We start from the raw sequence: 14588 nt of genomic DNA, 5'->3' as shown, positions 1-14588 counted from the left end.
ACCAAGTGCAAGCTCTGGCATTGATGTGGGCAGCTGAGAGCTTGATGGGCCCCTCAATTTATTTCCTTCGAGGGCATCCACCCTGTCCTTCAAACTCTCATATAGGCCCATAACAACGCTGAGTTGTCGCCTGATTTCCTTACACTCCTTACATCGCGCACATACAAAGACATCCCCCATGGCAATATCATGTTCCGTTCCAGAGAGTTCGGCAAACATTTCACAAGTTGCACATTTTTTTAGGCTGTGACGCGTTGGAGAATCGCCCCCCTCAGTTCTCCCCCGAGTCACAACACTCCTGCCACTTTGTGCCCGTTGCTTTGCTGCTCTAGTTCGGGGCATGGTAGTTTAAATTAATAAAATCAATAAATTAAATGTCAGTAGTATTTGAATAGAAACTATGAAATAGAAACAGTGAAGCGTATTACTATATAATTATGCGTTAGAGCTACCTCAATTAAAAAATTTGAATTCCTTACAAAAACTTTGAATTCCCTATATACAAAAACAATGGCTACAAAAATCGAACAAAAATAACGGTTTTACCTATCGTAAGTAAAATCCACAAAAACTCTTTATCTAAATTAAAATAAAAAATAACCAGCGTAACTATAACTATATGACTACGTATTAAGTACAATATAAAACAACAATCATGTAAATAAAAGGCAAACACTTATCGTTTTTGCGGAGCCTGTAACTGTCAGCTATAACTTTTAAATAGAGTCAGCGCCCTCTATTTAAAACTATTTAACCAGTGATAACCAGATCAAGAGTATTACTTTCTCTGGTTGCCTCTCGAACATGCTGCTGCAGAAAACAATCATCCAATAAATCCACAAAAGTCTGACTAGTGTGTGAGTGACCAACCCACAAGTTCCAGTCAATATCTGGGAAGTTAAAATCCCCCATTATAAGACATTCTGATTTACTGGCCCACTCTATTTCTCTGTACAATTGTTCATTGTACTCATTCGAGTCATTAGGCCTATAACACACTCCTACTCTTATCTTTGCTTTTGCAGTGCTTATGTCACACCAAACTGACTCAACAGTGCACTGTCCATCTATATCAACTGGATGCACTTCTTTTGATTTTATGTTTTTCTTAATTAACAGCATAACACCTCCTCCCTTTCTGTCCTGTCTATCCTTTCTGTACACATTGTACTCCCCAAATTCCAGTTCTGCATTCCTTATATCTTTGTGACACCACGTCTCTGCTATCCCAACAATATCTGCCTTTGATGTCTTGACCAACACTTCAAATTCATCAAATTTATTTACTATACTTCTAGCATTGGTATACATGCAAGCATACCAATGAATTCTGCAGTCTACAGAATTCATTCTGTAGACTGCATTGCCAGGTGTCACTGGCAATGCAGTCTACTGCCAAGAAGAGAAATAAAATCTGCCATAAATGACCTGAAAATTGGCAAAACAGTTGGCTCGTTCACAATAACAATATGCAGTATCACACGTCACTCACTATTAGACAATTTCTGATTGACAAAACATTCTTAACACACCCTCTCTATTCATATAATTTAGCACCATGACTTTTGGCTATTCCCAAAATTAAAAACAGGACAAGGGAAAATCATTTGGGTCAATTCAAGAAATCCATCAAACATGAGAAAACCACCTAACAGCATTCACAAAAGAAGACTTGCAAAAACGATTTGATTAGTGGCAGGCATGATTAAACAAGTGTGTGGCTGCAAAAGGAGATTATATTGAAGAATATTAACAATATCAACATTGATCAAACTTTGCACAAGCTAGATATCTAGCTTGTACATTTATTAACGTCATCTGACTGCAAAATTCGAGTTACTGAAAATGACTTATTTGCCACGTGCACAATTAAATGACTTATTTGCCACGTGCACAATTATATCACATCAGAATGCTGTTTCACTTACAACAAGTCATGATCTTTCTTTCAGCTCTTATGAATTGTTTGGTTTGCTTTTGTAGACATGTGCTTTACAATAATCCCACAAAAAGAAATCAAGTGCGCTAAAATCAGGTGATCTGATAAGAAAAGGAATTTAAAAAAAAAAAAAAAAAAAAACTCTTGAAATTAGCCTTGCAAACCTTTTAACACAAAAAAATCAATTACACCTATCATAATGTTTCAGCATCTTGTTAGAACCACAGAGTATATAGGAACTTCTATGAATTAGGGAAAAAAGGTTTGTTATAACATCATACAACACATAACATTAAAAAAAAGAATAAGAACTGATGATGGCAGATTGTTGTTGTTGTTTTGGTTTTTAGGAGCATTAGCAACTAAGGCCATATTGCTCCGGGATATGCGGTGGTCATTCCCTGACCTTTCCGCATCTTCCGTATTTGGTGGTGAAGGGCTCGAACCCCGGTCTAATCAAGAAGCATGTGATACGCACTACTGCTCCTTCCCACCTGGCTACGGAGGCGCCATGATGGTAGATAAAGTACACAGCCATGAGCATGTGACTTGTAGCCCCGACAAATGGTGCACAGTTCTGTTTTCTGATGAGTCCTGTTTTGCCACACAAACAGATTCCAATTTGTAATTTCATCTGGAGACGAGTAATGTGGTACCATCCCTCAAGCATCAGAGAAAAGGACACTTACAGTGGAGGCGGAATAATGATCACCGGCCACACCCCTTCATATTTTTGACTGAGGTATGGAGACCAGATCCTCGAACCTTATGTGCAACTTTTTAAGTGTGCATTTGGCCCAGATTTTCTCTTCATGTACAATAATGCCACTGCTGCACATAGAGCTCAGCATGATCACCAAACTTAAATCTGATCGAACATGTGTGAGACACCCTTGGGTGATGCATTGCATGGCAACAGCCAGCTCCTTGCTTACTTAGTGAGTCTGCACTATTGGAAGAATGGGATTTGTTGCCATAGAATCTTATAGATGCCCTTATATCAAGCATGGTTCAGTGTGATCAGGCCTGTCTAGGCGTTGGAAGTGATCATATGTTGTATTGATGTCAATACAACTGGCCATATTTTCGAGCACCTTGGATCGCGAAGGTGCTCAAATGTGCCCTTTTTGGTAATTCTTATACATCCCCTATAAATGTCCCTTATACCTGTCTAAAGTTTCTCAATAATCCCCTCATTTCATCATTATTCTACGGTACACCACCATATCAAATATTATCCTGCTTCATTGCAGGCTGCATGAGTTACATGTTTTATATGTGTTCTGTCAATTTTGTCAAGCAGTGTACTATTTAGTTACATGCAAAAAAAAGGAAAACCAGAAAGAGAATTTTGCTAAATCAGAGAACACTGGAAATTCCTGGGAATGGCTAACCTGTAAACATTCATTAATACCACAATAAAAATGAAATTAGATCACCGGTATGCATATTAAACTATTAACAGACATTGCCCCAACTTCAAAGCCAGACTCACCTTTCATTATGTCATCTGGAAAAATCCATTGTCAAAGTGTGGTATCTTTACAGCCTTCAAGGGCTTTCAAGTTGTTTGAATAAATTAAATTGAATTTAACTCCTGTTTTCAGTTTCTTCTATCAATTTTTACCTTTAATTTTATACTATTTGTTTGCATTCTTATTTTTTCTGGGTTTCACTGTTAATTATATTAATTAGCAATTTCCTTTCCACAGCATTCTAGTGTAGTCTTATGTTTCAGAAAAGAGCAATTTCCTTTCTTTGGTTTAAAAAGCCTAGTTTCCAGAATAACTTCCGTGAACATTTGTCACAATTGTTAAAATTACCAGTGAAAATAAACTGTGATGTTTAAGACCAATTTATCCCCTGCCCTTGTGAAAACAAAACCTTTCCCTTTTCCTTCAAATTTCTTTAAATATAACCTATTGTGATTGCTGCTTGCTAGTGAAATATTCTCGAATTTCATTCAAGAATATTTCATTCCTTTGTGGTATTTTTAACATGCTGATATAGAAAGCAGCTTTTCAGCAAATCCAGAAATGTCCTGCTATTAGCGGAGTGACCAATCCACAAGTTCCAATCAATCTCTGGAAAATCAAAGTCCTTATAACAAGACAATCTGATTTGTCTGTAAAGATATTAATTATAGTCATCACAAGCATCCAATCTATAATATACTCATATCCTCATTTTTGTTTTCTAATGTTCATGGCAATATAGTTAATGAACTAGATATGCTTGGTTTGAATCTATGTGCTTAGTAACTGCAATGTTACATCAAGTATATCAGAATGAAACATTTCTTATATTCCTATTATGTCCATATTTACTGACTCAACTAATGCCTCTAATTCATCACATTAATTATGCTCCTAGCATTAGTATGTAAACACAGAAAAGTATATTTTTATTTTCATTATGACTAACACATCCCAAATAGTTGCTTGTGGCAGTGCTTTTTTAAAAAATTTTACAGTTAGATATCAGTCTAGTTTTCAGCACTCTCTGCAGAACTGTCCAGTAATTCTCCATTACTTTTCCCATATTCCCATGGCCTTATGGATAGTTACAGTTCTTGCTTATTAGTATTATAAAAATCTCCAGTAGGCCCTTACCAGTTTCCAATTAGCATATACCAACAGGATTTGTTTCTAAGCATTTCAAGAATCTAACAGATTTGATTTACAGATATAGATTTAATACAATTGTACTAAAAAAAAAATTACACTAGAGATGATTAAGGTTTTGTAGAACTATTGTACAAATTCTTTCTTGATCAAAATAAATTTTTTGATCAAACCACATAATCCCTGTTACAATAAATAGTACCTTGTAAAATGTGACAGTACCTATGTTCTTACACACAAATAATAATCAAATTCTTTTATGAAAACACTGATGAATGCACAAAGAACAGAATATTACAGTCAAAGCTCTATATAAACAATCTCCCCCAGGGGGATGGAAAAACAGTCGCCATATTGGAAGGACGTTATATCAATTGTTCATAAAATCAGAAACAAGTAAAAGCTTGAACATTTAATGTAATTCTATTAATACAATATAGTATAATCTTATTTATAATATGTACTACAGTACTAAATAAGAAAATTATGATTGTAAATTTCAATCTAGGCTCCCTACCTATCAAGAGGTTTGTTTCATACTTTAAAATAACCTGTCAAAACATGCTGTTTCAATAGTAGAGCATGTTTTAAAAGAGAATTAGGAAGGTATGTGATAGCAGTTATTTCACTTTCACAGTTAGGCTGTGTGTGTGACATACAAGTTCTAATCCTTGATGAGAATCTTTCACCGGAACTTCTTGTTCAACCACGGATATTGTGCACGAATGAGTTCCACAATTAATAGAGAAAGAGGCATGCCCACAGTGCACCATTCAAGGCAGTAAATCCAGCATGTCTGAAGCAGTTGGAAATCACTTTTTCATCAACTTCATCCCATGCTGAAATACATAAATACATTGTCTGCAGGATGTTGATTTCACAATGAATTTTGCTTTCAAGACATAGCACAATTTTGTTTAATAGTATTCTTCAGTAATTTTTCTTAAAACACTGGACATTTAAAAAACATTTTTAAACACCTTGATCAAGTGGCTGAAGAACTGACGTCATATTTGGTGGTAAGTACTCGACAGTGATTGCACGTAGATCATTTACTTGACAAGGAGGGGCACAGTCAGGGCTGGCCAAGGTACGGACAATCGCCCGGGGCATTCACACTTTGGGGACGGAGGAAAACAATTTAATACAACAATTAAAACACTACAAATATTCTGGCTACCTTTCTTTGTCTTTTTAACTTTTCTCTAGCAAAAATAAAAATACTAACTCAATAAAAACACTTTTAAATTTTCTCTATCTGGAAGGGGGTGTAGGAAGGCCTCCCTGGCTGGGGTGCCAATATACCTCGGGCCAATCCTGGGTGCAGTTATCCACAAACAGCACAATTTTTCTATTCTTCTCACTCATCCTGCAATCTAAATCGCTGATCCATTCTTTGTAGATTTGTGATGTCATCACGCCTTTTGGTTTTCTTAATATATATTTGGTAATGTCTTCAAATCTTTAAAAGCATCAGGGCTTCTGGGCTTTTCCAATGATTAAAAGAGGAACCTTCTCTGTGCCAGACATGTTTGCTGCTAGGAGAAAAGTAATCCATTGTTTGGTCTTTTTTTGCCACTACATTTTTCACCTTTAAATGTAAGTGTTTTATTCAGTAGCAATTTAAAAATAGAGCCCAGTTTCATCAGCATTGAAAGTATCATTGTGGTCGCGGATCAGCAAAATATTTTTTAAATGATTTATGATTTTCCTTCCGTTCTTTTGTAGCGTCAATGTCTACGGCTGCACTTTTGACACACTTTTTTGAAAGACAGGCCAAAACGAGTCTTAAATTTCTGGAACCATCCATCTGAACCTTTAAATTCTTCAATACCCATTTGATGTGCAACAATTCAGCCTTAGCTTATAAAAGATTACCATCTACAGGAACGATTTTTGCATGCATCATCATTAGCCATTCCAAAAGTACCTTTTCAAGATCCAGATACTTTGCCTTTCATGCTCTAATCCTACCCAGTGCAGCAGATTTCTCTAAACTTTCAATCTTTTTCCAATCTTTCAGAATGCTGAACTATTTGGCAATGTCAGTCTTAGAATGCACACCATTATCTATAGCTTGCAAAATGCTAATTTTATCTGCGATTGGCAAAGCTATCTGCTTTCTTCGAGCCATACCAATAAACATACATTCTAACTAATGAAATTAACTTTTAGCTGATGTTCATTTCATTACTGCATTGCAAGAAAAGAGTGTGGGAAATCTTAACAAATGATTTCTCATCATCAGGCTGCAAGCTCATGAATCACTTCAATATATTTGAAGTATTCTGTCATTTTTAAACACAAATATTGTAATAAAAAAGTAAAATTCAGATTAAGAGGTAGATCCTTTATTTTCAATGTCATTATACTGAACGTAAAATAGCATTAGGTTAATGAGAAATTGTCGAGGACCAACCACATAGGATGTTATAACGTGTTGGGATGTTAAAAGGAGGGTTGCTATAAATAGCTTTGACTGTATTATGTTTTTTGAGGGAAAAAAAATGTGGTAACTTGAAAAAGTATTAAGTAAGGGAAACACTTATTCCACAAGTAGCCTCTGTTTGAAAGTAGCAGCAATTAGTACCCTCCCCCATATCCATAAATATAGCAAGGTTGCAGTTTAACTTGATTGTGATAGGCGAGAAGTATTAACTTCTCTTCTAGTATATCAATAAACTAAACGCAATTTAACACAACACATAAGTTTTTTCCTTACTTTACTAAATAAACAAGTGTCGTACAGGTGATTCCAATCTCTCATACTAAATTTAGTAGTGTGTTGGGAATCAATAATGAAAAAGGTAAATTCTTACATGCACATTTCTTGTCAAGCTTCATAAGATTTTGCTAATCTATCTATAGCTTCCTAAACAAATCTTGTTCCCCCCCCCCCATTATACATGAATTTGTGCTCAATCATTTCCCCCAGTTCTGAAAATTTTTTTGTATTACCTTTTCAAAGGTGTTTATTCACTTATACATGTTTCCATGTGAATATAAAAGATATACAGAGGTGAGATAACTTCAGATGAGAAATACGTACAGGCAACATAAAAAACATGAATTTTTATGTTTTTGCCTATTCAGTTTACAAGTGATCAAGGCTCCACTAAAAGTGCTGTAATGTACTGCTGAATAACAAATAAGTTTATCGTAGTCTAAGCCACATAAAAATCATTTATTATTCAGCTGTAAGTTGCATTCTTAAAGAGTTGTTTGTTTTGATTTATTCAGTTGGTGTAGATATGAGTCACAACAATCGTGTTTGCATGGATATTAGGAATTTGAAGTTGTGGTGCCAGCACAATGGAATACTTTCACATTATGGAACAAAGCCAAAAGCTTAGCTAAATGAAAATTTCTTCCAGTGGTGAAATGGTCACAGGGAAACAGTTACTGGGTTTCCTTACTTTCCTAATATTAAATCCACTACAATATTATTTGTGAGAACACACACACACACACACAAAAGGCAATATACAGGGCTGTGATGTCAATTCACGATGCATTACTTCAGCATAATTAGAATGCTGCTAAAGAGAAATGCCACATCCAACAGCAACTGCCCGGTCTGCAGAAATCACTTGCTCATTAATGATTGACCTGGGTCAAAATTGAGCATTTATAGTGCCTGCTGTTAATTTTTTATATGAAAAATTAATGATAAATAAATGAACAAAAAAATAAATAAACAAATGAAACTGTACCTGTCTTTTGATTAAAAATTTTCAAGATGCTTCAACTCAGCAATAAAATGTTTAAACTGAGAGTTCTGAATTGCCCTGTACATTGAATGTGATCAAAATTTAAAATAAACTAAGTATATATAATTCAGATATGCTAAAAAAAAAACAAAACAATAATATAAAGAATGGCATGATATAATAGCATATAATCAAAAACGAAAACATCAAAAATTAATGATTTATCTTTTATTATTATAATAAGGTAACTTTTTACCTATAATATGATGTTTCATCAGGACTATTATTAAAGACTTGAAGAAACTGTGACCGTCTCAAATGAAACATGAACTGTGGATACAGGGAAAAGTTTTCGGAGAAACGGAATGAATTAGGATCATCCTTAGTATATTCACCAAACTTCTGGCACTAGTATATCATATAACGAAAATAAAAATTTATTACCAAGTTAATATATTCTATTATGATGAAGAGAACAATGAAAGAATATAAAATGCAGAATAAGCACATATTTAGCAAAAATATTCCTTACACTAGTGAATATAAGGAGCAAGCAAGCAATAAAAATAAATTATTTTTAAACAACAGGTCTCCAAATTCCTGACATTAAATAAGGTCATTATAAATGACTATGGTAATGATCATATCTCCATATGATTGGTGCCTCCATAGCCAAGTGGGCAGGAGCAGCAGTGCGCACACTTCTTGATTAGACGGGGGTTTGAGCCCATGACCACCAAATATGGAGGATGCGGAAAGTTCAGGGAATGACCACCGCATATCCCCGGAGCAATATGGCCTTGGTTGCTAATGCTCCTAAAAACCAAATAATAACAACAACCATATGATCATTATAAATGATCATATGGAGATATGATCCTAATTTCATAATATTTTATCTATAAATGCTGTTGGAAAGATTCTTCGAATATTGGTATTAAGCAGAGTATTGCACTGTATACAGATTTATAGTGGTATTATAATACAAAAAATATGATCATGCAAAGAAGCAGTTAACAAATAAAGAAATATGGATATTTTGGCATAGTAAATCCATATTTTGCATAGCTGCAATTTCAGGATAATATCAAAAAATTACAGTAACGGAAAAATTTTGAATAAAATTTATTTCACCAATGGAGCAAGATTTCACCTCAGTGGTAATAACATTTGGGATTTGAATCGACATGCAGGCACACCTGCATGTCGATTCAAACCCCAAATGTAAAATATATCAAGTGACTAATAAGAGGTTTAAGCAAGTGCTTTGAATGTGAGCACGTATCTGTGCAAATACGAACTGTGAGTGTAAGGCAAACAAATACAGTGGTTGCCTGTATTTACTTGCACAAGTTGATTTATCTTGCTTTTTTTTTTTTTTTAGTATAAATCATTTATCATATCTAATATTTTATCATTATTTTTTGAGTTAATGCTTTTTCCTGAATATTGGCAAATTAAAACAAAAGTTAGTTATTATGACATGACATTGTAATGGCATTTATTTTAAATTTAGATTAAATAGATTTATTTATCTATAAACTACTTTCGGTGGTCTGCTTACTCATTTAGATATCATTTATAAATGGAAGTGATACTAATATAAATTTATATCAGAAAAAAATATAAATTTATATCCTCAAAAATTTTTTTATTGAACTTTCACAGGTATATCACTTGCTTTGGTTTAAAATTTTAATGGTGCATTAGCAGCAGTGGCTATTATGCGCCAAGAAAAAAAAAAATATATATATCACTTGTTGCCAACCTGCATGTAATCAATTATATAATTCCATAATTAAATATTAATTTTAATTCTGGTTAGTATCTATCATACTCAATTTCTTATCAACACCTTTTGAATGATACCTTCAGAGATGCAAAACTAGAAGTATAATACATTATTAAATCCAACTGTGAACCGTCTTAATCCTAACTGTTACATGAGTACTCGGCTTAAGCAAAAGGAAACTCAATAGTTCACTAGAATTTATGAAAATTTCTAGTATAATACATAAAGTATAAAGTATAATACATTATTAAATCCAACTGTGAACCGTCTTAATCCTAACTGTTACATGAGTACTCGGCTTAAGCAAAAGGAAACTCAATAGTTCACTAGAATTTATGAAAATTTCTGAGTGTCCCCCCCCCATGATTAGTAATACTATCTAGTACACAAAAACAATATATTTTAGCTTATAATGCAACTTCCAAATAGATAAATTTCCATTGGATTTTGTTATTGAGTGAAATGCATATAGAAAAAAAAAAAATTATCAAATCAGATAAATTTTAAAAACCAATTCATTATGAATAGTACAAGCTTTCCCCCCTTCCTTTGTGTGGTTTCAGTTTCACATCAGCTTTCCTAAGTTTATAATGTGGCTCCCGATGGATAAATTTCATTGAAATTTTCTTATTAAGTCAAATACATATAAAAGGAAAATTCTGTAACCATACAAATTTCAAAAAGCAATGTTATGAATAGTGCAAGCTTTTTTTTTTTTATTATTTCTTTTGTGTGCAAGGTTACAGTCAGTAAACCAACATTATTTGTATTAAGCAGAACACCACCAAGTAATGTTCATTGGTATAATTGAGAGTGCTAATGGAAAAAGTCAGTTTTGCATTTTAAATGTTCAGTTTGTCACAATCAGTGTTTGAAGTTGTACACATCATTATTGGTGAATAAACGTAATAATGTATATCATTGAACAACGTGATTTTTAGTGGAATCTTATTTGGAAATGAAGTCGTACAGCAAACATCAACAAAAATTTCCTGAAATACTTGCCAACACTAACTATCCATGCAAAACTATAATTTAAGAAAGTAAGATGTTATGAGTGTAGATCAGTTGAGAAGTAACATGTGTAAGAACACATGACACTTTAGACAATATGAAAAAGCTTTAGGTGTATAATGCATCTGAAACTTTTTCATACTAAACCCACATTATGCATAGCTGCAATTTCAGAATAATATTAAAAAATTACGGTAAAAGAAAAATTTCCACATCTTCACTTGGCTGTGAAGGTACAGAAATTTTGAATAAAATTTATTTCACCAATGGAGCAAGATTTCACCTCAGTGGTAATAACAACAGTCAAATTTGAAGAATACGAAGTCCTGAAAATCTGTACTTTTTTTTTTATGAAACCCATTTTACATGCCCAAAAAAATGGCGTTTGGTGTGGAATATCTTGAAGGAACAAGGAGTGAGGGAATGATGCCAGCAGTGGGGAAGATGGATTGCAAAGTAGCAACACATACGACATACCCGATATTCTTCCTGATGAGGTAGAACATGCATTGAAGAAAATGAAGAATCAGAAAGCCCCGGGGGAAGATGAAGTTACTGTAGAGTTGTTAAAATTGGGAGGAAGAGACATAACACAAAAACTGGCAAGACTCTTCACAAAGTGCATTAGAAAAGGTGTGACACCTAAGCAGTGGAATAATGCACTCATAGTTTTGCTGCATAAGAAAGGAGATAAATCAGAAATTGGAAATTATAGACCAATTAGCTTGTTATCCCACATCTACAAGTTGTTCACAAGGGTCATTACTAACAGATTAGAAATAATACTTTATGAGAATCAACCGAAAGAGCAAGCTGGCTTTAGGACAGGATTCTCAACTATGGATCACCTTCACGTAATATCACAGCTAATGGAGAAAGCAAATGAATATAAAATACCATTATGCCTTGCATTTGTGGATTATGAAGAGGCATTTGACTCCATACAGCATAAGGCAATGTTTTGGGCACTGGAAAAGACAAGGCATAGATACCCCACATATTATGATTTTGAAGAAAATATATGAGAGTGCAACCTCCTTTATTAGACTAGACAAAGACAGTAGCAAATTTAAAATCGAGAAAGGAGTTCGACAAGGAGACACAATATCTCCGAAGCTGTTTACTGCTGCTCTTGAGGTAGCTTTCAGAAGATTAGACTGGTCGCAGAAAGGAGTCAATGCGAACGGAGAGTACCTAAACCATTTACGATTTGCAGATGACATTGTGGTCATAAGCCACAATCCAAAAGAATTAGAGGAAAATCTTAATCAGTTATGCACAGTTAGTAAGAATTTTGGACTAAAGATGAATATGGCTAAAACAAAAGTAATGATGAACAAGTATGCCACAGAAAGGGAAATAATGATTGAAGGAGCAGTAATTGAAAAGGTGGATTCATATACTTATCTCGGACAAGTTATTAGCTGTAATAAATGGTTGGAAGTCAAGAGAAGAATAAATTTTGGATGGATAGCATTCAGGAAATATAGTCACATACTGAAGAGCAATATCCCAATTTGTCTGAAATGTAAAATAATGAATCAATGTATACTTCCCACTATGACTTATGGAAGTGAAACTTGGGCACTCACCAAAAGAATGGAAGAGAAGCTGAGAACTACACAGCAAAGAATGGAACGAATTATATTGGGAATCAGACTGTTAGATAAGAAGAGAAACACATGGATTAGGCAGCAAACTCAAGTAAAGGACATTCTTATCAAAACTAAAGAACTAAAATGGTCTTGGGCAGGATACACAGCTCGGAGACATGATGACAGATGGACTAAGAAAATTACAGAATGGTACCCAAGAGGAGCTAGAAGAAAACCTGGAAGACAAAGGCGGAGATGGATAGATGAAATTCATGAGTTTGTGGGTAGTAAATGGATGGCCAGTGCTCAAAACAGAAGGAACTGGAAAGTTGCTGGAGAGGCCTTCATCCTGCAGTGGATTTAAAATGGCTGATGATGATGATCTTGAAGGATAGTTGGGCCCATATTTTTTGAATAAACTGTCACCTCTGATGTTTATCAAGGCATCATAATACTGCTTATTAACTGCTAGATCAAAATGAAAGAATTGTTGTTTGTGCAAGGGTTTACTGGCACAACAGCCACTGTGGCCACATTGCACATAACATATGATTTTAAAGTTGACAAGGTTTATTTTTCAGTTTGAGTTCATTATATGTGGTTATAGAATCAGCAAATGTGAGGAAAGTAACCAGCTCATATATGTTTGAATTTTTTCCTATGATGTGTATTAAGGTCGGATGAAAATTTGCTCGTTGTACCATCTGATGTATGAGGCAATCAAAAAGTAAGCGTCTGACTATAATCTGAGAGTTATAATTAGGAGACATGGAGGATTGTCTTTGGTGAACAGATGAGTGGGTGTGTCCTACTCATATTCGTGCGAGAATAACTTCTTTATCTTATTCATCTATTAGCTTGAAAACTTGACTTCCACATCTTAAGTTCATCTTGCAAGTCTTATAGTGATGAAGAAATTGCATTTGTTCTTTTGAGTTTTTTTGGAGTTTTTTTTTTTTTTTTTTTTTTTTGAATCTGTCAGCATACTCATTACTTGGAATGCCTGAATGCACAGGAATTAAAAAAAAAAAAAAAAAACTTGACGGTATGCATATTTCCTTTTTTGTAATCCGTAACAGCTGTGTTCGAATTTGATGCACAATTGGGCAAGTAACTGATAGTTTACGATGGTGATCACTTATTGCGGGTCAGTACATAAGATACATTTTGAGATAGAGAGAGGTTTTTGTTTGGGATTTATTAGGTGCAATGGCAACTATGGCCATAGTGCACCAATAGAGAAAGGTAGCTTTTCAATATAATTGATGCAATTAGTATAGCCATTAACTCAGCAGTTGGTGCTTGAGGCTGTCACAGACATTCTCTCAGGTATGTCAAGCTCGCCTTGCTACCTGGGAGTTTAAAATGCTGATGAAACAGATATTCAGGTGGACAAAATTTCTGCAAAGTCCAGTCAGTTTGTGACAGCCAAATTTTCTGTTTGCACCTTCACGAAGGTGGGACTGTTAGAAACTCTGCGTATAATCCCAGTATGCTGTTGTTGTTGTTTAGTTTTTAGGAGCATTAGCAACTAAGGCCATATTGCTCCGGGATATGTGGTAGTCATTCCCTGACCTTTCCGCATTCTCCGTATGTAGTGGTAATGGGCTTGAACCCCGGTCTAATCAAGCTGTGCTACGCACTGCTGCTCCTGCCCACCTGGCTACGGAGGCACCTCCCGGTATGCAAGTGTGTAAATATGACACATATACCGGAGGTGACCACCTACGTTGCGAACCAAAGTAAGCAAAGGTCAAGGTGTGGTGCCCACAACACACAGAGGAATGCCGCCCCTCTGTGTTACCAGGCAATACTAGGTTGTAGATGACTCTCATCAACTAGTGCAATACCACCACTTTGCTCATTGGAGGCTTGAAGTGGTGGAGCCGATGTTTAGTCTCCAGGGCAAAGCTC

At 34.8% G+C, this 14588-nt stretch overlaps 1 protein-coding gene across 3 annotated transcripts in view; it reads right to left on the bottom strand.

Moving 5' to 3' along the window:
- The window catches only part of Sec23 (transport protein Sec23), a 250336-nt gene that overhangs the window by 70676 nt on the left and 165072 nt on the right, over nt 1-14588 (bottom strand). For all 3 annotated transcript variants that reach the window (XM_090376546.1, XM_090376548.1, XM_090376547.1), the window contains exon 16: nt 8530-8681. In XM_090376546.1, coding sequence (XP_090232672.1) covers nt 8530-8681 — 152 coding nt within the window. The remainder of the gene's footprint in view (nt 1-8529; nt 8682-14588) is intronic.

The sequence above is a fragment of the Mastigoproctus giganteus genome, chromosome 6, assembly GCF_048544385.1.
Source record: "Mastigoproctus giganteus isolate SK-2022 chromosome 6, ASM4854438v1, whole genome shotgun sequence".
Taxonomy (NCBI): domain Eukaryota; kingdom Metazoa; phylum Arthropoda; class Arachnida; order Uropygi; family Thelyphonidae; genus Mastigoproctus; species Mastigoproctus giganteus.
Note: the sequence above shows the minus strand (reverse complement) of the source record. Positions and strands in the feature narration are given on the sequence as shown.